This window comes from Bufo bufo, chromosome 2, assembly GCF_905171765.1.
Source record: "Bufo bufo chromosome 2, aBufBuf1.1, whole genome shotgun sequence".
NCBI classification, from domain to species: Eukaryota; Metazoa; Chordata; class Amphibia; order Anura; family Bufonidae; genus Bufo; species Bufo bufo.
The window spans coordinates 213,312,687-213,339,827 of record NC_053390.1 but is presented as its reverse complement, the minus strand read 5'-3'; the positions used below and the strand labels follow the sequence as shown (position 1 = coordinate 213,339,827).

General features: G+C 43.8%; 1 protein-coding gene across 1 annotated transcript in view; it reads right to left on the bottom strand.

The window, feature by feature from the left end:
* The window catches only part of TMEM120B (transmembrane protein 120B), a 66,623-nt gene that overhangs the window by 20,479 nt on the left and 19,003 nt on the right, over positions 1-27,141 (bottom strand). The window contains exons 3-11 of the mRNA XM_040416133.1: positions 24,587-24,703; positions 16,687-16,746; positions 14,352-14,447; positions 11,843-11,932; positions 11,611-11,676; positions 11,443-11,504; positions 8,669-8,761; positions 6,043-6,107; positions 4,411-4,479 (exon numbers count right to left, since the gene is read on the bottom strand). Of these exons, the coding sequence (XP_040272067.1) occupies positions 4,411-4,479; positions 6,043-6,107; positions 8,669-8,761; positions 11,443-11,504; positions 11,611-11,676; positions 11,843-11,932; positions 14,352-14,447; positions 16,687-16,746; positions 24,587-24,703 (718 nt within the window). The remainder of the gene's footprint in view (positions 1-4,410; positions 4,480-6,042; positions 6,108-8,668; positions 8,762-11,442; positions 11,505-11,610; positions 11,677-11,842; positions 11,933-14,351; positions 14,448-16,686; positions 16,747-24,586; positions 24,704-27,141) is intronic.

Sequence of the window (27,141 nt, the reverse complement as noted above, 5' to 3'; positions counted from 1 at the left end):
GCCCTCGTCTCGGCCCCTCTGGAATCACAAACAGGGAATCTGTCTGCCTGAAAGATGCCGTCTGAGACAGATAAAGCCGAAACGGCGCGTACTAAATCCAGGGTATGGAGCAACTGCTCCAGAGGATGAGACGGTCTGGACAAAATGAAGGTAGAATAATCTCATTTAGATGGAATTCCGACACCACCTTCAGTAGGAAGGACTGCACAAGGCGAAGGACCACCTTATCCTGATGGAGGATCAGGAAGGGTGACCGACGTGACAGAGCCGCGAGTTCCAACACTCTACGGATAGAAGAGGCCTCCAGTACGTAGGGAGAACCACCAGGAAACTTAAGACTCGGGTCCAAGAGCATATACGCAATATAAAGAAAGGACTAGAAACGCATGGTGTTTCCATTCATTTTGCGAGATGCCATCAGAAGAGAGTAAAATTAGTAAGAGGGAGGTAGAGTGGATGTACAATCTAAGGACACTACAACCTAATGGACTAAATATTGTGTGATTTGAAACCATGCTTAATTTAGTTCTGTACGATACATACCGGCAGTGCTATTGAGGTAGGACCTTCGGTTGAAAGGGGTGGTACCAAGCAGTGGTTGGTTGGATTCTGTAAGGTGACCTGGATCACGCGTGTCATCAGGTGACCGGTTACTTTTGTGAATGATACCGGCGTATTTCCTTTATAGCTAACAAAAAAAAAATTTGAGCATTCAATTGAAAATAACGATTAAACTGAAACAGGCTGTTTTTCAGCTGATCCAAATTGTAGGACCACATGCCTTTAAAAGGCCAAATCTGTGCAAAGATGTGGATTCATTGCCAGTTTCTGTCAGGTAGTCACACGTTGTGATGGCAAAGGCAAAAAAACTCTCCCTTTTTGAACGTGGTCGGGTTGTTGAACTGCATAAGCAGGGTCTCTCACAGCGCGCCATCGCTGCTGAGGTGGGATGCAGTAAGACAGTCATTTGGAATTTCTTAAATGATCCTGAGGGTTATGGAACAAAAAAGTCAAGTGGAAGACCCAAAAAAATGTCATCAGCAGTGAGCCGGAGGATCCAATTGGCTGTCCGTCAAGACACTGGACGATCCTCGACCAAAATTAAGGCTCTTACTGGTGCTGAATGCAGCCCCATAACCATCAGATGGCATCTGAGACTGAAGGGCTTCAAAAACAAAAAGCGTCTTCAAAGACCTCGTCTCCTTGAACGCCACAGAACTGCTCGTTTGGACTTTGCAAGAGAGCACCAAACATGGGACATTCAAAGGTGGAAGAAAGATTTATTCTCTGATGAGAATTTTTTTTTAACCTTGATGGTCCTGATGGTTTCCAACGTTACTGGCATGACAAGCAGATCCCACCTGAGATGTTTTCTACGCGCAACAGTGGAGGGGGCGTCATAATGGTCTGGGGTGCTTTTTCCTTCAGTGGAACAATGGAGCTTCAGGAAGTGCAGGGGCGTCAAACGGCCGCTGGCTATGTCCAGATGTTGCAGAGAGTCCAGATGTGCATTAGTTTTTTTTTTTGGAGGTGTGGTCCAGCCTGTTTCAGTTTATTCGTTGTTTTCATTAGATTGAATGCTCAAAAAATGTTTTGTCTCACTCCCATTTCTTCTTGTTGCATGTTGAAGCTCTACTTGGAACCTTGTTAAGATCCAGCCATGCTAAATATAATTTTTTTTGCCATTTTTCAAGTGGTCTTAAATTTTTGATCAGGACTGTAGCTAATATTATGTACAAGAGTGGGTGGTAAAAATAGATTAGCGAGGATGTTTTTGTTTTTAATTTTTTGTTTATATTGATTTGTGGTTCCAATTGTGTATGATTAAATGATGTGGATAAGGGGTGGGACTATGAGGAGTTTATAAGGTTGGTCATTTGGAGTGCAGGTGTTCGCTCCTGAAGAAGCGTGTAAGCGAAACCCGGGTCAGGCGATACCTGTGATTGTCCACATATGTTTTAATAAAGTTTCCATTTGAGTATAATAAAACATTTTTAATGTACGGAGGAAGTCAGTGCTTCACTATGGTTGCGATTCCTTGATTACCTACAGGACGGTTGGGTAGAGGAGAGATGCCCATCTGTAGAGCTCGATAGGCCGTTTCCATGCCAGATATTTGCTCTGTACCGAAAAAAAAAAGGAGGCTCAGAGAAGTGAGCAGCAGCGCGGTCTTCTTATACAACGATCTACGGATAGAAGTCACCTTATAAAGACAGGAAGCGCAGCAACACCTGCTGCAAAGGCTCAAATGGAGAAGATTGGAGAGCGTTGAGCACTAGATTAAGATCCCAAGGATCCAATGGAGGATGGAAGGGGGGCACAGCATGCGCCACCCCCTGCAGAAAAGTCTGAACCGCCGAAAGCGAAGCTAAATTCCGCTGAAAAAATAAAATAAAAATGGAGAGCCGACACTTGCCCTTTGAGGGAGCAGAGAGCCAGCCCCAAGTCCATGCCCGACTGCAGGAAAGCCAAAAGTCGCGGCAAAGAAAAACGAACGGGAGACAGCTGTCACCGCTCGCACCAACTAAATTAGGACTTCCAGGTCTGCTTTTTTGACCTATTAGACCACCCCCTGTTCTGTGGTAAATGGGTGCTCTTACCACCTGTAGCGTCCAAAATGATCTCATCCAGGCGCTTACCAAAAAGTCTGGGGAGGGCTGTCAGGGTCCGCTTTGGAGCATTATCTGCAGCCCAGCAGGAGAGCCATAGGGTACGGCGAATAGCCACCAACAGGGTTGATGAGCGAGCCATAAACCTGGCCGTATCAAAAGATGCTTCAAATATATGCACTGGCATGCGAGAGCTGCAGGGCCACATCTGCAAGTTCCCCCGAGGGGACTCCGGAGTCGAGATCCTGATGTAAATTACTTGCCCACTCCCATAGCCTTGCTCACCCATGTAGAGGCAAACAACGGTTGCAGCGCTGTGCCCACTGCTTCAAAGGCAGATTTTGCAAACGCTTCCAGCTTCTTACCTTTGATATCAGAAAAAGAAGCCAATAGCGGATGGGGCAAGGTAGTACGTTTAACCAAGCGGGAAACTGGCGGGTCCACTATAGGTGAAGCCGACCATTTCTTAGTCTAATGCCTCATGCACACGGCCGTTGTTTGGGTCCACATCCGAGCCACCGTTTTGGCGGCTCGGATGCGGACCCATTCACTTCAATGGGGCGCAAAAGATGCGGACAGCACTCTGTGTGCTGTCCGAATCCGTTGCTCCATTCCGTGGCCCCGCAAAAAAAATATAGCATGTCCTATTCTCATCCGTTTTGCGGACAAGAATAGGCATTTCTACAATGGGCCGCCCATTCCGCAAATTGTGGAAGGCACACGGGTGGCTTACGTTTTTTTGCGGATCCGCGCACCGCAAATAAAACGGCACAGTCATGTGCATGAGGCCTAAAGGATCTACCAGTGGTTTTTTTCCACATGTCGCCCTGTATCCAGAAAAAGGAAGGGGGGAGTCGACCATGCTACTGGCAATGAGGGTCTCCAAGCAAATGTTGTACAAAACCCCTTTACTGGGGCTACGCGTTTCTTGAGTGACCTGTCTCCTTCATCGGGTTTAGATATAAGAGGCATCTCACTGTGGCACAATGACCAGAACCAAAAAGACCATAAATCTCTGCACTCCAGGGGCCAGTAAGCAAATGCCCTAATTAGGTACAGGGATCGATGTACAAATGCTCATATCCTCGCCTCTTTAGTAGAAAGAAAAAGCACCCTCCAAAAATGTGACAGAGGCCACATATACTTCCTGATTGGTATCTCTGTAAGAGATGGCGAAGCTGCAAGTGACATCAGAAACAAAGTAACTTGTCTTCATCACATTAGCCCCTGAACTTACCTGACAACATTCTCCTGTATTCCCCTTTAACAGTCAATCATACAGTATAATGATGTATTTAGAAAGATAAATATAATTGTCTCTTAAAGGGGTTGTCTCAGCAAGTGGCATTTATCATGTACAGAAAGTTGATACAAGGCACTTACTAATGTACTGTGATTGTCCATATTGCTTCCTTTACTGGCTGGATTCATTCCATCATATTATACACGGCTTGTTTCCATTGTTATGACCACCCTGCAATCCATTCATGGTGGTTGTGCTTGCACACTATAGAAAAAAGTACTGGCCTCTCTGGTAGCCGGGACCGTGGGAGCGCACATAGGCCGGCTCTTTTTTCTACAGTGTGCAAGCATGGCCACAGCTGCTGGATTGCAGGGTGGTCATAACCATGGAAACGAGCAGTGCATAATATGATGGAAAAGCCAGCCAGCAAAGGAAGCAATATGGACAATCACAATACATTAGTAAGTGCCTTGTATTAACTTCCTCTACATAATAAATGCTATTTGCTGAAGTGACAACCCCTTTAACTTGTGCAGAAGATAATAATGTATACATTACCTGCCACTCTTTGCATGCTTCATGTCTAGACAGTTCAAATAGTGTGACCGAATTATACAGCTGCCAAAACTAGGGAAAAAAAACTGTAATAGTTACAAGTCAAGAGCACATAAGTCGTACAATAAGCACAGCACATGCCAATGCTGGTTTTGTGGGTCAGTGCTGCACCCTGCTGTCTGAGTCAAGCAAATCAAATATTCATTATGTAGAAGAAGCATAGAAATAAAATAAAATCCTTACAGGAGAATAAAAAATAAAAAAATAAAAGTTTTTGCCAGCTCCGTCATATTCTGAGCAGATTAAGCTGTCTAGGGAGTAGTTTTAAGAAAATCTGAGTCTTTCCACTTCTATAGGTCCAGGCCAACCTATTGAGCCTCTAGGTAGGGCTATGCGCTTGCTTCAAATGACAGACAGACTCAGGTTGGTGCTTCTTATTCTGATATATAGTAATGCATGCAGAAGCAATAGTTTCTAATGGGCACCAGAGTCTGATACATATGGTGGAAGCACAGTGTAAGAAGGTGGCCCTAGGGTCTGGGGCCAGAATAATATTAAAAAGTTTTCCAAGATTTTTTTTATTTTTATTGATGACCTATCCTCAGGATAGGTCATTAGTATCTGATGGGTGGGGGTCCGACACATGGAACACCTACCCATCAGCTGTTTTAAGAAGGCAGCAGCGCTCCTGTGAGTGCCGCTGCCTTCTCGCAGCTTACCAAGCACAGCTTCGTACATTGTATAGCGGATAAACTTGGTGTTGCAGCTCAGCCCCATTCACTTCAGTAGGTGCTGAACTGCTCCCAGGCCACAAGATCGATGAGCGTAGTCACTGGCATAATAAAGCCTTTAAGTTTAAGGTGTTCTCACATCAGCAAGTGGCATTTATTATTATGTAGAGAAAGTTAATACAAGGCACTTACTAATGTATTGTTATTATCCATATTGCTTCCTGAATTCATTTTTCCATCACATTATAAACTGCTCATTTCCATGGTTACAGACCACCCTGCAATCCATCAGTGGTGGTCGTGCTTGCACACTATAGGAAAAAACACTAGCCTATGTGCGCTCCCATGGTCCCGACCACCAGAGGCGCTGATGCTTTTTCCTATAGTGTGCAAGCACGCCCACCATTGATGGATTGCAGGGTGGGCTGTAACCATGGAAACTAGCAGTGTATAATGTGATGGAAAAATTAATTCAGCCAGCAGTTTCCATGGTTACAGACCACCCTGCAATCCATCAATGGTGGGCGTGCTTGCACACTATAGGAAAAAGCATCAGCCTCTCTCGTGGTCGGGACCATGGGAGCGCACATAGGCCAGTGTTTTTTCCTATAGTGTGCAAGCACGTCCACCACTGATGGATTGCAGGGTGGTCTGTAACCATGGAAACGAGCAGTTTATAATGTGATGGAAAAATGAATCCAGCCAGCAAAGGAAGCAATATGGAAAAATCACAATACATTAGTAAGTGCCTTGTAATAAACTTTCTCTACATGATAAATACCACTTACTGAAGCGAGACAACCCCTTTAAGTCATGCCACTGCAATGGAGTGGATAGTGGAGAATATCTGTTCCTTGCACAACCCCTTTATATACAGTGCAGTTTAAATAAGAAAACAACTTACATGGCCAAAAAACAGAAAGGGTAGTAGAAATGTGAGTCCTCGCCACATCCAAGACTGAAACCCTTCTGGAATAGGAAGGATACACAATAAAACATTAATAGCATTCATTGTGCTTTTATCAGTAGTTTCATCTACAGACTAAAAATCTACATATATATGAGCAAGTAAAGAGTTAAATATCACAGAATATTCACAATTTTCCTTTAATGCGTGACTAGTATTTTAGCAAAAAGGATGTAATTTAGATGATGCCGATTAGCTATTAGGAGGAAGTTACTGTAATGTGCTATATAACTTGTATGAGGTAGGGATCGACCGATTATCGGTTTGGCCGATATTATCGGCCGATATTGAGGATTTTGAACGTTATCGGTATCTGCATCAATTTTGCCGATATACCGATAACGTATGGGGAACACAGAACGCGCTGCTGACAGCGCTCTCTGTGTTCCCTCCGCAGCACAGGGGAGAAGGAAGCAGTGTCTCCTCCCCCTGTGCTGCTGCTGCCGCCAATGAGGGGATAGAACATAAGAGGAGGGGAGGGGCTGTGGCCGCTGCGCCACCAATGAAGATAAGCCTTTCATTCATTCATATACAGGAGGCGGGAGCTGGCTGCAGAATCACATAGCCGGCTCCCGACCTCTATGAGCAATAGCTGCGGTCCGCGGTAGTTAACTCCTCAGGTGCCGTGGATCGCAGCTACCGCTGATAGAGGTCGGGAGCCGGCTATGTGATTCTGCAGCCAGCTCCCGCCTCCTGTATATGAATGATCGATAGACTTATCTTCATTGGTGGCGCAGTGCGCCCCCCCAAGCCCCCCAGTATTAATCATTGGTGGCGCAGTGCGCCCCCCACCCCCATCCCGGCCAATAGTATAAAACATTGATGGCGCAGTGCGCCCCCCCCCCCCCCCCCCCACCCAGTATTAATCATTGGTGGCAGTGGCCACAGGATCCCCTCTCCCCTGCTCCTCCGATCGGAGCCCCAGCTGTGTAAGCCTGGGGCTCCGATCGGTTACCATGGCAGCCAGGACGCTATTGAAGCCCTGGCTGCCATGTTCAGCTCCATGCTGCTGTGTGCACTATGCACAGAGCAGCAGGGACAGTGTGAGATCCTATTCACCCTGATAGAGATCCATCAGGGTGAATAGGACAAAGGTTCTAGTCCCTAAGGGGGTTAAAAGTTAGTAAAAAAAAAAAAAAAAAATTAAGTATAAATGAAAAAGATTTATAAAAAAAAAATACACATTAACAATAAACAAAAAAAATACATTAACAATAAACATATTAATTTTCAGCAGATTTGTGTAGGATTTTTTTTTTTTTCTCAAAAATGAAAATTCCCAGAATATCGGTATAAATTATCGGCTATCGGCCTGAAAGTTCACAAATTATCGGTATCTGTCCTAAAAAAAAAATCAGTCGATCCCTAGTATGAGGTTTAGATAAACGCCTTTGTAGGGGGGCTGGTGTTGATAAGTAGGTTAAGAACCAAAAAAAAGACAGTGACCGGATCCAAGTTCAGACTTCGGTTATTTCCATCAGTGAGTGCGAGCCAAAACCAGTAATGGAAAGATTTCCTTTTTGACCAGCACCTGGTTTTGGCTCACAATAACTGATAGAAATAACTGAAGTGTGAACTCAGCCTTAGGCCTCCTGCACACGAACGTGTGTGCCCCGTGGCCGTGCTGCGGCCGGCAAAACGCGGGCCTGAATGCACAAACACCAACCGCGGGGCAGCCGCAGCGGATCGCGAACCCATTCACTTTAATGGGTCCGCGATCTGGCTGTTCCGCGAAACAATAGAACATGTCCTATCTTTTTGCAGAACGGAAGTACGGGACGAAACCCCGCGGAAACACTCCGTAGTGCTTCGTTCCGCATCTCCGGATTTGCGGACCCATTGAAGTGAATGGTTCCGCATCTGTGATGCGGAATGGTGCCCGTGTATTGCGGAACCGCAAATGCGGTCCGCAATACAGCAACAGGCAGCACACGTTTGTGTGCAGGAGGCCTTAGGAAACAGTGGAGCAAAGCAAATGGGAATGCAGAATGGTGACCATTAAAGGGGTTGTCCCTTTTTCACCCAGACAGCCCCAGTATTACAGGCAAGGGCAGGGCTAAATCCCGCCCATTAGTGCCGGTGACATCACAGGGAACACTGCTAGGTGGAAGTCTAGCAGGTACCGGGTACATCTCCGAATCTGCAGAAAAAGCCCTGCCGTGCATGATTAAGGGGCTCATCTCAGAGGAGCTGCCTGGGTGAAGGGCATATGTTCGGGTTCCAACACCTTTAAAAAAAAAGGGGCTGTCTCTTCCCCATATGCCTTATAAGCCAGAATAGAGCCACTGTGTAAGAAAGGCTTCCACTTCAGAGGACCCAGACCATTCATGCATTGCTGGTTGTTCACCTATTTGGATGGCGGTTTGTAAAACTACATTTGCTCAGCATTGGCCAGACCTGTCACTGATAATAAAGAAGCCGAACCTGCAGCGAAGGTCAGAGTTCTATTTAAATTGGAGTGATATTTGTAAAAACAACCCCTTTCATTAAAAAGTAATCATAAGCATAACTATATTTCATGACAGTACATACTATAATACAAATCACCCTCCCATTCACTTACCTACTGTAAGGTCTAAATGGTTTCGCTCTCCTAGTGCACGTAATCTGTATAGACACCCACTTTGATAGTAATATTGAAGAAATTGTACACAGCCTACAGAAAACACGCAAGAATTACTACAGTAAGAAGAACTTTTATTAACTCTTTGGGGGGGGGGGGGGGGGGTGTTTCTGCATCCCAAGACCCATAACTTATTTTTCGTTCTACAGTGCTATACTGACATCTAGAGAGGCAAGTGCCCCAGGCTGCAATGTTAAGATGCTGGCACACCATGATCTCACAAAGAGCACCCTCGCTCTAACCGTTTAGAAGCCACGGTAGCACTTGTGTTTAGTGGCTTCTTTGTGTTAAAACCATGAGCTCCAGATGTTAGCAGAAGGTCTATGGGAAATATGAAACACAGGACTTTCTAATGGTGTTTTTGTTCATTAGGTGTCATTTTTTGGTCCGCCAGTCTGCTCTATAAAAAAAAAAAAAAAAAAAAAAAAAAAAAAAAGGCTCCTTTTATGCTCTACCCCCTTTTCAGAAAGTGCCGAGGGCATTGTCAAACTACACTTGCACCTAAAATTCTAACACAGTGGCATTTAACGAGAATGCTTGTCCTAAATGGCCGGTAATTGGTGTGATGCTTTGCGATCTTGACAATACCGATTACCGAAGAAATCGCGAATGCATCCAGTTTTAAAATTACAGAATCACAAGAACCCTCATTCACACAAATAGTTAAAAAACTTTCTCAACCCAGAAGTTAATTCACCTTTCCAGCTATAGCTTACAGAGCAGAGGTAAAATTAGCAAGTCCTTGCCAAAAGATTCTTCCTGGCCCTAGGAGCACCCCCTGCCAGGTTAAGTATCCATCAATCTGATATTATCTTGACAAAACCCAGTAAAAGTGCCCTCTCGCCAACCATCACGACCGCCCGCTGGACACGGGCACCCCGCCATTGTGTATTATTCCTTGCAAAGACTATCTTTTACTGGACTCTAACACAGTAATTTTGAACTTCCAGACATTCTATTTATTTCCATCTTTTACTTATTTCTATCCAACCAATCTGTTCGACTGGCAAGTATATTTATCTGTCAGTTTTAATGTATCTTTCTGTGCATAGCCTTTATAATAAAACGATTTAATCGTTCCAGTTTTGCCCTTGTTACCTGATTATTTGGTCTACGCTAAGAACTCTGTCCTCAGAAGAGACATACTAAAATAGCACTAAAACAAGTGCCACCTTATCCTATAATTTTCAAAATGGGGTCACTTTTTTTTTTTTTTAGAGTTTCTACTCTAGGGGTGCAACTTGAAATTATCCCAGAGAAACCCATATGGCGCTCCTTATCTTCTGCGCCCCGCCGTGTGACTGAACATCAGTTTTGGGGTGGTTTCTGTAAACTGCAGAATCGGGATAATAAATATTGAGTTTTATTTGGCCGTTAACCCTTGATGTGTTAGAGTAAAATAAAAATTTTAATTGAAAATCTGCCCAAAAATTTCAAATTTTTTCCTTTAATTCTTGTGGAACACCAAAAGGGTTAACAAAGTTTGTAAAATCAGTTTTGAATAACTTTTCGTTTCTACAATGGTGTCATGTATGGGTGGTTTCCACTATGTAAGCCCCACAAAGTGACTTTAGAATTAAAGTGGTCCTTAAAAAAGTGGGTTTTGGAAATTTTCTTCCAAAATTCTAAGCCTTATAAGATCCTAAATAGAATTGCATTTACAAAATGATGCAAACATGAATGTGGACACATAGGAAATGTAAAGGGATAACTCTTACGATTCATCACTGCCTTAAAAAGATGATTTTTACAAATTTTCGGTAAATCTTGTATTTTTTATTATTTTTTTTAAATAAAGGTGATTTATATCAACTAAAATTTTTCACCATCATGAAGTACAATGTGTCACGAGAAAACCATCTCAGAATTGCTTGGATAAGTAAAAGCATTCCAAAGTTATTACCACATAAAGTGACATGTCAAGTTTCCAAAAAACGTTTTGGTCCTTAAGGTGTTAAAAAGTCAAACTCTGTTTGCCAATTTTTTTTTCATACCAGTTTCTGCCATAGAGGTTCATACTAAACTCGAACTACACTGTGTGCAAAAAACAGTCAGCCCAAAAGACCCTAATCTGGTCAGTAAAGAATGAACAATGTCAGACAGAATTAGGCTACTTTCACACTAGCGTTCGGAGCGACATCAGACGGATCCGCTCCTATAATGCAGACGTTTGCATCCGTTCAGAACGGATCCGTCTGCATTATAACTTAGAAAAATTTCTAAGTGTGAAAGTAGTCTGAACGGATCCGTCCAGACTTTACATCGAAAGTCAATGGGGGCGGATCCGTTTGAAGATTGAGCCATATAGTGTCATCTTCAAACGGATCCATCCCCATTGACTTACATTGTAAGTCTGGACGGATCCGCTTGCCTCCGCACAGCCAGGCGGACACCCGAACGCTGCAAGCAGCGTTCAGGTGTCCGCTCACTGAGCAGAGCGGAGGCTGAACGCTGCCAGACTGATGCATTCTCAGTGGATCTGCCTCCACTGAGAATGCATTAGAGCTGGACGGCTGCGTTCGGGGCCGCTTGTGAGCCCCTTCAAACGGAGCTCACGAGCGGACACCCGAACGCAGGTGTGAAAGTAGCCTTACCAAGTTGGGGTACGTCTGCACACTTATCTAGAAAAATGCAATTATTTAGTAAAATAGAGATGTCAGGCAAGGCGAGACTGTTAGATACACATACTGTGATATACATAACAATGTCCTTACTTTGATATATTGAAAAGGCAAGAAACTGATTGCGGAACATCCGATACATGAGTCCATCTGGCCTATAGAAAGACATAGCAGAAATATTGTAAATTAATACATAGATATAACAATTAGTGTTCAATATGGATGCTCTGCAATGCCATACCTACGGTTTATCGGGCTTACCATGTCAGCATCACCCCAGATAGAAATGTAGATATGTAATGGTGAGAAACCCACCAGCCTTTTATCCTGTGGAAGAATAAAAAGCAGAAATGCAGTGAAAATGTAATGTGACACCCAGCCTCTGTCAAAATGTATTTTTATTATTTGCAACTAAATAAATGAAAGATGCAGAGACTTCAACAAATAACTAGTGGGAGGTTTTCTTACTGGACACAAATGTATACTGACTCACCTTGATCCATTGCTTATGAGGATACTTTCTCGTATGGTCAGTGTGCAGAAGTACCAGACCAGCAAAAAGTTGAACACTTCATCTGTTACTCTAGGAAGCAATCGTGAGATCAGTATGTGTGATCATTTCAGGTTTGGTGAAAGCCAGAAAAGCTCTCAAAATGCTAAATGCTGGAATAGGGTCTGTTAGACGAAAAAAAAAAAAAAGTCCCTTTGACCTCTGCCAATATAAAATTAGGCCACTAAAATCATGACAGCTACACGATATAGAGATATATATATATATATACACACTGCTTTGCAACATGATCATATTGGTGGCAGACAACACTGTATGGTCTGTGTTAAGCCCATAAATGCAGTGTGAACAGATACTTAAAAATATACAAAAAATAAAGAAAAAAAGAGTCAAAAAGGTTTATGCCTTCCCCTTGTCACGTGTAAGTATATCTATTTAGAAATGCTATCATTTATAATTAAATCGCATGTATAACTGGCCATTTTGACAGTACATAATTAAAGAGGTATCCCGCTTATAACAGGTTATCCCCTATCCACAGGATAGAGGATTACTAGCAGATCCGTGGGGGTCCAAGCATCGTCCCAGACACAAAAGAAAACGGATTTGGCGCCCATTGATTTACAATGGTCTTAGTGCCAGATCAGTCTTGTTCATTTTAGAGATAATACAACCCGATCTGTTCTGTGCCAATGCAGACGGTTGTATTATGATAACGGATATGGCAAAAATGCAGATGTGAAAGTAGCCTTACCCTTGCTCATGATGTATATATTGGTCATAGTGTCTTAAGGGATTATATTTTGCCACAAATAACCACCAGTTACAATAAGACTTTATGCATACCTTAAAGGTCCTTTAACATGGGCCAACTACACAGGAAATTTTTGGGAATAATCGTTCTTGATACGTTTTTTGTTAAGGGGGGATAGCTGCATTTACATGTGGAAATCATCCGATCAAGCAAATAAGCAATCACTGCTGTGATCACTCATGCCCCTAGAGAATCACTGTTTGTGGCACATGAAAGATTCAATCATCTGATGAACAAGAGATTTGATTGTTCATCAATGATCAGTGTCAATGTCAGCAGATCATTTACTGATGGGATACCGATGGCCTACCCTGAGCATAGTCCATCAATGTCAAAATACTTAGAAAACCCCTCTAAGGGCTGTTTTTGACCTGCAGACTGTTGGCCAGATCATTGCTTACAAGCGTTCGTAGGAATGCTCGTTAGCGATATTCAGCCTGTGTAAATGTGCCACGATTACCTAATGAAGGAGCAAACACTTGTTTATCGGGCAATTGCATTTTTATACATGCTAAAAAACAAACAAAAAAAACCCCAAAACATATTGTTTGCCAGCAGCAAAGCAGATTGTGCTGTCTAATCACGCTCTACTGCCAGCAAATAATGATTCTGCATGGGGAATAGTGAAAGCAGTAGTGATCGCTCCTCCTCATACTGTAGAGGAGATCGCTGCATGTAGTAGCAGGAACGCTTACACCCTGACAATCAAAATGCTAATCTGCAGGTGTAATACAGCCCTAAAGGTTAATTTTGACGGGCAAATTGTCGGGAATGAACGTTCCTGTGAACGAGCAAAACACTTGTTCATCAGCTGAAATGATAACTTTTGTGCCTGCAATAATGAAGGTTTCTGGGCAGCAGATTGTACTCTCTAAACAGCGATCTGCTGCCTAGAAACAATGCATCTGTATGAGGGTGATCGGTCGCAATACAGTGGAGATGATTGCTGCATGTAAATGCGGCGTTTCACCCCCCCCCCAACTGAACAAGCGGCCAACTGTCAGGAAGGGATGGTTCCTTCTTGGCAATCTGCCCATGTATATCCACCTTTAGTCTCTGCAGCCTTGCATTCAAAGCAATTTGTGTCAGGCACTAGTCATTTTCCTTACAATGGTTGTTTGTCATAACTCCAGACAGATTTTAATCTATGACTGCACAATAATAAAATAAAAAACTTCAGCAACTCTGGTGATTGCTATCACCATGCACAATTTATTTCTCCAGACTTTGGGACTGTAGAAACAATCAGATCTGCTTTAGCCAGTCTCAAAAAAGAAAGTCTAGGCTGCATTCAAGAGGTCTTAACATGTTGAGTTCAGAACTGGGACTGAAGCTTTGCTGCAAGGCTCTGTTCATATCATCTTTGGTGTATGGGCCAGAAAGCTCCCAGCACGTATACTGAACAGGTCCATAGGGTTCCCTTTAACAGAAAGATACCAAGAGTATCCGTATGACTTGTGCTGGGCAGGCATTAGTATAGCATGCAGTGTTCCCTGTAAACCGTTTAGGTAACATATGCCACAATACGCCTATGCAGTTTCATACAATTGAGTCTTCCGTTTGGATCTATTCTAAAACAATTGAATCTCATTAATGCATGAATTCACACTGAACAGAAAAGTTTGTACAACCTGAGAAGTCAGTTGAACATCTGTATACAGAATAGGGATTTCTCACCTGTAATGAAGCACAAACCGACAAGCGATGGCTCCGAGTAACAAAATAATTGTCAAGTAAAGCTTGAATTTTTCATATTCATCTTTGTAAGCAAACCTGAAAGAACAAATAGAGATGGATTTCACTACAGAGCTAAAAAGACTCCACAAGCACTTGAAGAGCCAATTCTGAAGCCTGTATTACACCTGCCACTTGTTAGCGATCTGGCAGTGTAATACTGCAGCAGATTGCTCAACGAACAAGCAAATGCTCATTTATCGGGCAATCCTAATCTTTTCACATGCTTAAAAAAAATATATATATAAATAATTAGTTTGCAAGTGGCAAATCACCATGTCTAATCACGATCTGCATCCGGCAAACCACTATACAGCATGGGGACGAGCGATGGTATAGCGATCACTTCTCCCCATGCTGTGGAGGAGATCGCTGCATGTAATAGCAGTCTCCTCCACTAGCAAGCAAACGATTCCAAATAGGGAACACTTCCCTCCCGACAATTGCCTTCAGTATACATAAGCATGGTCTTTCCTCTACTTCCTCTGGCCTCCCTAGGCACTATTCTGTCTTGTGAGCCCCTCTCTTGTAGCTGGCCAGACCTAGTTTTAAAATGTCTATTTTAATGGACATGTCCAGGTCGCTACAGCAGAGGACCAACGCTATGAGCCGACTGCAAAGCTGCTGTTTTCTAGATGAGGATAACAACTTTCTCTCGGATTTTGCAGGTAAACTGCGGTCTACTGGAAAAACCTGTTGCCAGTAACAATCAGAAACCTGCACCAACCACATGCCAGCAAAACATTTGGGGACTGTACCCAAAGGGATCTTTAGAGGGAACGTCCCTGAAAGCTGCATAAAGTCGTGACACGCAATCATTTCTTCATTCTGCAACTTCTCCTCCAATGTAAAGTGGTTCCTGAGAACCTTCTGGACAAGAGTCATGCACTGCCAGAGAAGAGTCCGGCTTATATAGGAGCTCAAGTTGCCCCTGCCTGCATTCGGCTGATTGACCATTTTCTTTTAGGACAAGGCTGCAGTGGGGAAAGTGAGAGCTTATGGACAAGATATACTCCACTCTGGCACGTGCTGCCAGCACAGTCTCATAAAGCCATCATTGTTTCTGTAAGGGTCCATTTACACGTCCGTTTTTTCTTTCCTGATCTGTTCTGTTTTTTCTGGAACAGATCTGGACCCATTCATTTTCAATGGGTCCTGGAAAAAAACGGACAGCACAATGTGTGCTGTCCGTTTCCGTTGTTCCGTTCCGCATGTCCTGTAAAAATATAAAACATGTCCTATTCTTTTCCTGAAAAATCGGATCCTGGTACAATACAAAGTCAATGGATCCGCAAAAAACGGAAGACATACGGATGTCATTCCGTATGTCATCCGTTTTATACGGAATCCGTTCCTGGAAATTACATTTTAATTTATTTTTATTTTATTTTATTTTTCAAGAAATCCAAAACAACTTTATTTACTTATTGAAATTTATACATGTTTCCGTTTTTTGCGGATCCGCAAAAAACAGATGACATACGGAAACATTTTTCAGGAACAACGGATCCGCAAAAAACGGACAGAAAATCGGATTATAGAAAAATACTGACGTGTGAATGTAGCCTAACTAATATATTCTGCCCGACACACCTTAGGGGCATTTAGACTCTTATCAGAGGTCAGAGATAAATTTTCTAGAAAAACGCTCGTTCATTGGGTGTAATGATCTTTGGTACGGACACCTCAATCACGGCTTCCACAGAAACATGCATGGTCAGCTGCGGCCCCAAAGATTTACATGGGGTCAATTACAGCTTATAGCTGGTGTAGGTGTCAGTTTCTGGCGAAGGAAAAACCAAAAAAGGTATCAAATTTATTAAGAAATGTGAGCTTCTCAATAAATTTGGCACATTTCAAGCTGACAGATTTTAGACCAACACTAGTGTGGGACATGCCATTTCTTCATAAGCCTGCCTCATTAGATCACTGCTGCCTGCGGCTTCTCTGCACACCTCCCTGTGATATCATTGCTGGTGGCACAGGTTTCCCTAGCAGGAGCTTCTGCACCGCTGTGATTATTTCAGTTCCAGGTCACAGTATAGTATTGGACTTTACTACAAATTACACTGCCTGCAGGAGCACGCGGTGCCATCAATCTCACCACATAAAATATTGGACTGCCGACACAGGGACCAGTCCGTTAGCTTATGGAGCATCACAGTACAGGGTTGGGCTGTCAGTGGAGTGGGAAGGAAGGGGTTAACAAACAATAGAAAATCTTCTGAATGGGCAGAACACATGCATTTCTGCATTAAAATGCAAAACATATACTTACTTTGCTTGATTACTAAGAAGAGTGACATTCACATTTCCAAGTACGAGGTTTAGATATAAACTAAAATAAAAAAAATAAAAAATTATTCTGTTACACACCTCAAGGCAAAGCGTCAATGCAGACAAAGCATTTCCGTCATGATCTAGACACTCAGAATTTATCACTTATGCCTCATTGACAGGTCAGCGATGTGGAGCCAAAACACGGTGCAGGCACAGATCTTTTCTTTATACCTTATGTCTGTGGAGGCTACAATCCTGGTTTTGGCTCACAATCAATGACCAAAACAGACGTGTGAATGAGGCCTTATCCATCTCAAATACTGCATTCAGGACCGTGCAGTTTTCCCATTTTTGCTTTTTACTCCCAGCCTTCCCGGAGCCACAGCTCTTATTTTCCCATTCACATATCTGTATACAGTCTTGGTTTTTGTGGGACAAGTTGTACTTTCTAACAGTACCCAGCAGATATGGCACCCGCTCAGCTTCTGAGTGGGCACCATCTTTAAAAACCAGATTACATGTATGGCAGAGGTCTAGAAGAGGGATAATTAGACAAGTATTTTACAGCTCAGTCAGTCAGAATCAGTAACAGGCCGTATTCACATGAGAACACTGAAAACCAACTAAAGGACTACGCTCTAAACTCCATATTATTACAATGTGTAGAATACAATCATAATATGTCCTGATAGAATGTTACATGTTTAGAAATGCAAATAGAAAAAAAAACAAAAAAAAAAAAAAACACACGGAACATCGAGGGTTACCACCCTGGACCATTCCATTATCCTAAGTGAAGTTTTTCCAGCCATTACCATTTGTATTTTATTTTTTCTAAAAGAAACGGTAGCAGCCAAGTAAAAAAAAAAAAAAAAAAAAGGGTCTGCCACCTCTCCTAATATGTCTGTCTATTTCAGTAGCTAATTGCATTGCCCATGTAATAATTCTGGAGCATCTTCCCCTATAACCATGTTGTGCCGTTCTCCTATTATTCCGAATAGACTTATGACAAAGGTCCAACTGGGTGGTACCAGTGATTAGAGGGTCTGACACCATCTAATCACTGCTGCCAGTACTAGACTGGGCAGGGACACACTCCCAACTGCTTAAACGGCATCTTTTGAGGATTCATGTGGACCCGTTCATTTAAAAATTAGAACAGGTCATACTCTAGTCCATTCTGTAGACAAGGATAGGACATTTCAACAGGAGTTGAAAAAAATGGCAGCATGCACTCGGTCAGTATCTGCGATTCGCAGACCACAAAACAGTCGTGTGCATGAGGCTTCACACTGTGCAGTTTCCTCTCACTACAAGCCCTTGTTTGGGTTGCAGATATCATAGAACAGTTAGGCCCCTTTCGGCATCACCCTGAGCCACACAGCATCAAATCAATATAATGCTATGCGACCCCGGCAGTGCTGAAAGTTCAGGTCTGGTGTCATGCTGCGAGTCTGACCCGCTCGTCTGAAAGGGGCCTTAGAGGTTTTCCATTTAAATGCTTTTATGGAATCTCCATGACCCTGAGAGCAAGGGGGTTGCAGTATCCTTCACTCAGCTGCTTATTCTGTGTATTTCTCATTCTTTATGAACACTTAGAAACAGATAGTACAAATAAAGAGAAGAAAAACCTGTCCAAATAGTTGGTAAAGAGACATGATTTTCTGCATGTTTGAGTCAAGGAGTTAACTAAAGGTTGACACTGCAGACAGATACTGCCTACCCAGTCACTAGTCTGTGACAAAGGGGACATATATAGAAATTAAATGGGTGGTTCAAGTTAGGCTACTTTCACACTGGCGTTTCTGGGTCCGCCTGTGAGATCCATTTCAGGGCTCTCACAAGCGGCCCAAAACAGATCAGTTTAGCCCCAATGCATTCTGAATGGATAAGGATCCGTTCAGAATGCATCAGTTTGCCTCCGTTCAGCCTCCATTCCGCTCTGGAGGCGGACACCGCGTTTTGATGTCCACCTGACGATGCAGAGCCAAACGGATTCGTCCTGACTTACAATGTAAGTCAATGGGGACGGATCAGTTTTCACTGACACAATATGGTGCCATTGGAAACGGATCCGCCTCCCATTGACTTTCAGGTGTAAGTCAAAATGGATCCGTTTGCATTATCATGAACAATTTTTTATTTTATTTTGTTCATGGTAATGCAAACGGATCCCATCTGAACGGATCCAAGCGTTTACATTATAGGTGCGGATCAGTCTGTGCAGATACCAGACGGATCCGCACCTAACGCAGGTGTGAAAGTAGCCTAAGTAAAATAAATGGTGAGAGGCAGAGAAAGTATTAAAATATCAAAGATGCATACTCGGTGGTGCTAGAGGGAGGAGCGTTTGAACCAGTGTGTATGCATTCTTTTGTTGTTGTTTCAACATCATTAGCCTTTGTATTCACCTAGTGGAAAGGGGGCTGCTTTAGCTGCGTATATCTCCTGATTGGTAGCAGCTAGAAGCATGGGATTCCAGGCTTTCATACAAGATCAAAATGACAGCATTAACCCAAAATTAAGTAGGAAATATCACTTAGAAATAGAGTCGGGGATAAATGTGGGTAAAACTCTTACTTTCAGCTGCATTCACTGCATCTCGGTTTCTAAAAGTGATATCTTCCCATGCAGTAAAATATATAGTTTGAAAGCTTGGAATGCCAGTGTTCAAACAATAGAAAGCCCATATCTCTAGCTGCTACCAATCCAGAGATATGAGAAGCTGCCCCCACCCCCTCAGTCTGGAGGAGAATGAGGGAGCAGCTGCAGAGCTCACAGACTGCAGGAGGAAAGGAAAGATAGTAAAAATATAGAAATGTGTAATGACTCACATAATAAAAGTTATGTTATTTTTAACCACACAGCGAACGCCGTAAATAAAAAAAAATTAATTGTATTTTTTTTATATTTCCCCCAAAAAATAAAATAAAATTTACTATAGTCTATATAACTAAAATAAAGTGGCCTAAATGGGAGGAAATGCTCAAAAACCCCAAACACTGTAGTGTATTTATAACCGGGGGAGCAATTCTTCCGCAAGTGATCTGTTGCTGGCAGCAATCCCTAGCAAAAATGCATACAATGGAGGATGTCGGCAGCGGACCACATGCACCACATTGGCATCCTACACAAGATGGAGTAGTGTGTGGATGAAAATATACAAATACATACATCACTGCAAAAGGTGCACCACAATGATATGCAGCTGACAATCACTTTATTTCAGTTATTTTTCTTGCTATGTTTAGAATGTGCCATTGCGTACTGCTGGTAACATTCTGTTGCACCTGGTAGCCTGTGTCACATGGCCTGTTACAGGTGGGGCTTGCAGCTCTCTTCTCCCACTGCATGAGTGATCTCACTGTGGAGGTATGTGGGAGCTTGGCTGTGAGTTAGATCTTAGCACCTCAGTCCGTGTTCACACACCGTAGGTAGTCTAGTGGTAGGACCCATGTCAAAATGAGGCTCAGTAGTGTGTGTGGCCTCCACGTGCCTGTATGACCTCCCTACAATGCCTGTGCATGCTCCTGATGAGGTGGCGGACGGTCTCCTGAGGGATCTCCTCCCAGACCTGGACTAAAGCATCTGCCAACTCCTGGACAGTCTGTGGTGCAACGTGACGTTGGTGGATAGAGCGAGACATGATGTCCCAGATGTGCTCAATTGGATTCAGGTCTGGGGAACGGGCGGACCAGTCCATAGCATCAATGCCTTCGTCTTGCAGGAACTGCTGACACACTCCAGCCACATGAGGTCTAGCATTGTCTTGCATTAGGAGGAACCCAGGGCCAACAGCACCAGCATATGGTCTCACAAGGGGTCTGAGGATCTCATCTCGGTACCTAATGGCAGTCAGGCTACCTCTGGTGAGCACATGGAGGGCTGTGCGGCCCTCCAAAGAAATGCCACCCCACACCATTACTGACCCAATGCCAAACCGGTCATGCTGGAGGATGTTGCAGGCAGCAGAACGTTCTCCACGGCGTCTCAAGACTCTGTCACGTCTGTCACATGTGCTCAGTGTGAACCTGCTTTCATCTGTGAAGAGCACAGGGCGCCAGTGGCGAATTTGCCAATCTTGGTGTTCTCTGGCAAATGCCAAACGTCCTGCACGGTGTTGGGCTGTAAGCACAACCCCCACCTGTGGACGTCGGGCCCTTATATCACCCTCATGGAGTCTGTTTCTGACCGTTTGAGCAGACATGCACATTTGTGGCCTGCTGGAGGTCATTTTGCAGGGCTCTGGCAGTGCTCCTCCTGTTCCTCCTTGCACAAAGGCGGAGGTAGCGGTCCTGCTGCTGGGTTGTTGCCCTCCTACTGCCTCCTCCACGTCTCCTGATGTACTGGCCTGTCTCCTGTAGCGCCTCCATGCTCTGGACACTACGCTGACAGACACAGCAAACCTTCTTGCCACAGCTCGCATTGATGTGCCATTCTGGATAAGCTGCACTACCTGAGCCACTTGTGTGGGTTGTAGACTCCGTCTCATGCTACCACTAGAGTGAAAGCACCGCCAGCATTCAAAAGTGACCAAAACATCAGCCAGGAAGCATAGGAACTGAGAAGTGGTCTGTGATCACCACCTGCAGAACCACTCCTTTATTGGGGGTGTCTTGCTAATTGCCTATAATTTCCACCTGTTGTCTATCCCATTTGCACAACAGCATGTGAAATTGATTGTCACTCAGTGTTGCTTCCTAAGTGGACAGTTTGATCACACACACACACACACACACACACACAAAAAAAACTACAACTAAACAAAAAAAAAAAAATTGGGAAGTAAAAAATAAAATTATGACTGCTAGAACACAAAAGGGGGAAAATATTTGTCCTTAAGGCTAAAATTATGTCACTTAGGGGTTAATGCAATTGTGTCCCCTGAGTTGTGCACCAAAAAGATTAGTTGCAGACACATTAAAAATTTACAAAAAAGAAAAAATTTGGGGAGAGTTTTTCCAATTTTAATGTGACTGGAGGTTAAAGGGTTCCTGTGGTCCATCTGTATTTCTATAAAAGTTCTTAAAGGGAACCTGTCACCTACAAAACACATTTTAAACGAACATCATTACCTTACAGTAGCCCCCAGTGTTCCTAATCATGTTTTGCATTCCTCCACTGGTTGTTGTATACTTTATAAAAACGCTGTTTTAGACCTCATGCACACGACCGATTTTCGTGTCCGCATCCGAGCCGCGGTTTTTTGCAACTCGGGTGCGGCCCCATTCACTTCAATGGGGCCGCAAAAGATGCGGACAGCACAGCAAAAAATAAATAAATAAATTATAGCATGTCCTATTCTTGTCCATTTTGCGGACAATAGGCAGGTCTACAATGGGCCTTTTTTTGGCGGATCCGTGGTTTGGGGACTGCAAAAAAATGGCACGGTCGTGTGCATGAGGCCTAAATCAGTGTTTTCGCTATCCTCAGTCAGCTTGAAGTCAAGGGGGCAGCAGCCTCCTCGCTTCAAGTCAAGCTAAGCCCGCCCCTTACCTGTCCTCCCTTCACTGTGATTGACATCCTGCTGTGAGGCTGGGATCGTGCAAGTCTCGCACTAAGCCGGCTGCTTTCCACCCTCTGCGCACGATGGAAAAGCCCTGCGCATGCGCAGAGAGGAAAGTGGCCGGCTGAGTGCAGGAGCCGAGATCGTACAGTGACAAGGAGCACACTGCGCATGCGCGAGACTTGCACGATCCCAGCCTCACAGCAGGATGTCAATCACAGTGAAGAGAGGACGGGTAAGGGCCGGGCTTAGCTTGAAGCAAGGAGGCTGCTTGCCCTCTTGACTTCCAAGCTGACTGAGTATAGCGAAAACAAAGATTAAAACAGCGTTTTTATAAAAATATACAACAACCAGTGGAGGAATGAAAAACATGATTAGGAACACACTGGGGGCTACTGTAAGGTAATGATGTCGGTTTAAAATTTGTTTTGGAGGGGACAGGTTCCCTTTAAATGCAAAACCCTTTTATTAGCTTAGATATGTAACACAATCAATATTTTTGACCTACAGGTTAAGACTATCAGATACCGTGACAAGTCATGTCTTACTAAGCACATTCTGAGAGCACTCCTCGCCTTATCTGAACTTGGCATTGACCTTTGATAAGGTTCACGTAGTACACGATGTTCACTAGAAATAAATGAACGCTGCACCAACCAAGACCTTATTGGCAGTGTGTGCAAGAGATGGCAAGTTCATACCAGGGTTTGTACTTACACAATTATGTGTAAGTTTATATTTTTATACTTGACTGGTATGTCAGACCTCCAGTAATCTAATATATCAATGACTAGGGATGAGTGAATTGACTTTGGATGCTTCATCCGAAGTAGATTCGCATAAAACTTTGTTTTGATACTGAACGGAGCGGACGGACTGTAAAAATCCTTGATACCGAACTCAGGTTTAGTTCCAAGTGGTACCTTGGAACAGAACTCTACTTAGGTATCAGGGATTTTTACAGTAATTATTAATTCATGAAGTTATTACACAGTCTCGCGACACTTCGCAAAGTAATAACTTCGGCTCATCGGAGCAATACATTCTAATACTGTACAGGCCGCCCGCTCCGTTCAGTACCAAAACAAAGTTTTATACAGATAGACTTCAGATGAAGCATCCAAAGTCAATTTGCTCATCCCTATTAATGACCCAAAAGCTGAAGATCCACCAGAGGCAGTTCTCGACACAATATTAACCCCCCCCCCCCCACCACCACACGCACCTGCAAAGGAAAGATTACTTACCTGCTTCCCGTTCCTTCTCCAGGCCTGTGATGCTCCGCTAGGCTCCCTCAATCTCAACATTCAGTTTGACGTCACTGCAGCGGTGACCAGCTCTCCTTTGCCATGACATGTGATTGGCTGCGGTGATGTCAAACCGCACGTTGATGGAGCCCAGCAAACCGTTGTAGGCCTGGAGGAAAAGAGGAGAGTAGCTGAGGCTGGAAAGCAGGTAAGTAATCGATCCTTTACAGGTCTTGACAAGTGGAGGGGGTTTGCCCCCCCTTTGCCCCCCCCCCCTCATTACTGCTTCAATCCAATGCTTAGTCGCATTCTTTAAAGGGTTTCTGTCACCTGAAATATAACTATATTAGTGCCATCTCACTGCGTGCCGCCATTGAGAAAAACTAACTTTTATAATATGCTAATTAGCCTCTAGGAGCAGTGGGGTCGTTGCTCCTGCTCCTAGAGGCTCCGTTCTCCCACCTTTGGCCACGCCCTGCTACACTAGATTGACAGAGCCAGGCAGTTGGGTCTCCTACCTCCGGCCCCGTCTGCAGTGTAAATCTCGCGCCTGCGCCGTCCCGTTCAGTATACGGTGCAGGCGCAGTGAGTGAAGGGCGCTCGCCGGCTGCCAGCTTCCTCACTGCGCCGAATACTGAACGGTGCGAGATCTCCCAATCACACAGGGCCGACAGGAGGAGGTGAACGCTGCTTGGCCCTGTCAATCTAGTGTAGCAGGGCGTGGCAAAAGGTGGGAGAACGGAGCCTCTGGGAGCAGGGGCAACGACCCCCCTGCTCCTTGAGGCTAATTAGCATATTATAAAAGTTAGTTTTTCTCAATGGCGGCACGCAGTGAGATGGCACTAATATAGTTATGTTCAGCTGGCATTAGCACATCGCTAATGTCTGCCAGCTTACTAATTTCTCAGGTAACAGAAACCCTTTAATGTAATGTTATTATATATGCACTCACCACTTACTATATGTGCATATAGGTTTTCAAAACCCCTTCTAATAAATATTCCATAATGATGTCAGGTGCATAAGTAGGGGAAACCGGAATCCGACTGATCACACTTTATGCCATGAACGTATGATGGAAAATACATCTTTAATTTGAGTTCGCTCTCAAAATGATCAAATACAAACTACAATTCCAAACTTACCCGTTTTTCTTTGGCAAATAGGCCTCCATGTCAAAAAACACATTGTGTCTCTCTTTAATGGTGCCATCTATTTGCTGGATTAGGTCAGTCTCTCCTAGGCTTGCTGACTGTTTATGTCTTGATGGAGAAAAAATAAAGATAATTAAAAAAAAAGGTTAAAATGGAAGTATTATTCAAAAATATATATAAAATTATACACACACTGAACAAAAATATAAAACGCAACACTCAGTTTTGCTCCCATTTTGCATGAGCTGAACTCAAAGATCCGAAACATTTTCTACATACACAAAAGACCCATTACTCAAATATTGTTCACAAATCTGTTTAAGGCCTGATGCACACGACTGTTGTGTTTTGCGGTCAAATTGCGGATCCGCAAAACACTGATGGCGTCCGTGTGCGTTCCACCATTTGCAGAGCGGTACGGACAGCCATTGATAATATAACTGCCTATTCTTGTCCACAAAACGGACAATAGGACAGGTTATATTTTTTTTTGTGGACCACGGAACAGAGCAACGGATGCGGACAGCACACGGAGTGCTGTCCGCATCTTTTGCAGCCCCATTGAAGTTAAAGGGTCCGCAGCCAAGCCGCAAAAACTGTGGCTCGGATGCAGACCAAAACAAACGGTTGTGTGCATGAGGCCTAAACCAGTCAGTATCTGGTGTGGCCACCATTTGCCAACACATCTCCATCGGATAGAGTTGATCAGGTTGTTGATTGTGGAATGTTGGTCCACTCCTCTTCAATAGCTACGCGAAGTTGCAGAATATTGGCAGGAACTGGAACACGTTGTCGTATACGCCGATCCAGAGCACCCCAAACATGCTCAATGGGGGACATGTCCGGTGAGTATGCTGGCCATGCAAGAACTGGGAGGTTTTCAGCTTCCAGGAATTGTGCACAGATCCTTGCATTAAGATGCTGCAACATGAGCTGATGGTCGTGGATGAATGGCACAACAATGGGCCTCAGGATCTCGTCACGGTATCTCTGTGCATTCAAAATGCAATCGATAAAATGCACCTGTGTTCATTGTCCATAACATACGCCTGCACATATCATAACCCCACCGCCACCATGGGCCACTCGATCCACAACGTTGATGTCAGAGAAATGAACATTTATTGCACAGGCAACAGCTCTGGTAGACATTCCTGCAGTCAGCATGCCAATTGCACGCGCCCTCAAACGTTGCGACATCTGTGGCATTGTGCTGTGTGATCAAACTGCACATTTCAGAGTGGTCCTTTTATTGTGGGCAGTCTAAGGCACACCTGTGCAATATTCATGCTGTCTAATCAGCACCTTGATATGCCACACCTGTGAGGTGGGATGGATTATCTCGGCAAAGGAGAAGTGCTCACTACCACAGATTTGGAACAATATTTGAGAGTAATGGGTCTTTTGTGTATGTAGAAAAAAAAGGTTTCAGATCTTTGAGTTCAGTTCATGCAAAATGGGAGCAAAACTGAAAGTGTTGCGTTTATATTTTTGTTCAGTGATTATATTTTATAAAAATCGGGGGAGTGATAGAGACACTGGCATAAAATTACCGAACTGCCAGTTACTAGCCCTAGCAGGTTACCGAAGGGAGAAGCATGAGGGTAGTATATAGTGGTTGCACTCAGACGTCGATTCTGTATTGCTAGTGCGTTTTAAAGAAAAACCAATTTAAAGAAGGTTGTCCTGGTGACTCTTCTGCACCACAATTACATTAACATGATGTGCCCAAAATACTTATTGTACGATTACTTCTTCCTGCACACAGAAGCAGCTGAGGCCTCGCTGTGTGAGTTGTACTTGTGTATCTCAGGAGAATTCTACAAGTGCCAACGTGATAAGCACAGATGTAATCAGAGCTTTATCTACCCAGAAGAGTATTACACCGCAATGCTGACCACCATTTATAACATTACGCATTAAGGTGGAGATTTATAAAAACTGATAGTGAAAAGTGGGAAAATGAAGCAGTAAATTGGTTGTTATGGCATCTACGCCATTTGTCCTTTGCACCAAATCAAAACCTGGTGCAAGGGACATGGCAGTCAAAATGTATGAATTATGTGACATGCTTGTAGCATGATTAGGGTACAAGTGGTGGCTGCAAATCATGCCAGCATGCACTCTTACAGCAAAAGGGGTGGTTTTCAAAAATATTTTTTTGCAAGCAATTTCGCTGCAGAAAATCCACAAAATACGTGTGTGCACCTGTACCCTTATTTTACAATGGTTGTCAAGTGTATGCTTTTTTGTTCCCCTAAAGGCGGGCATGGGCGATTAATCAAATTAATTAAATTCACTCTTTTAGAGCCCCATGACGTTTTCTGAAAAATCAAATAATCCAAATTTTTTACCAGTGCGCTGTATAGTGTTGGCAGTCCCTGGCGCCAGCACCATTAACCCTGGAGTGGGTGACAGACTGGCTGCGCTGATGTAGAAATCCGGATCACAGTGGGAGTCCAGCATTATCTATAGCCAGGCTCCCGGTGTAACAGCCAGAACAGAGAGAACGCCAATCCTAGCCATGAAGTTCCCTAGATGCCGCA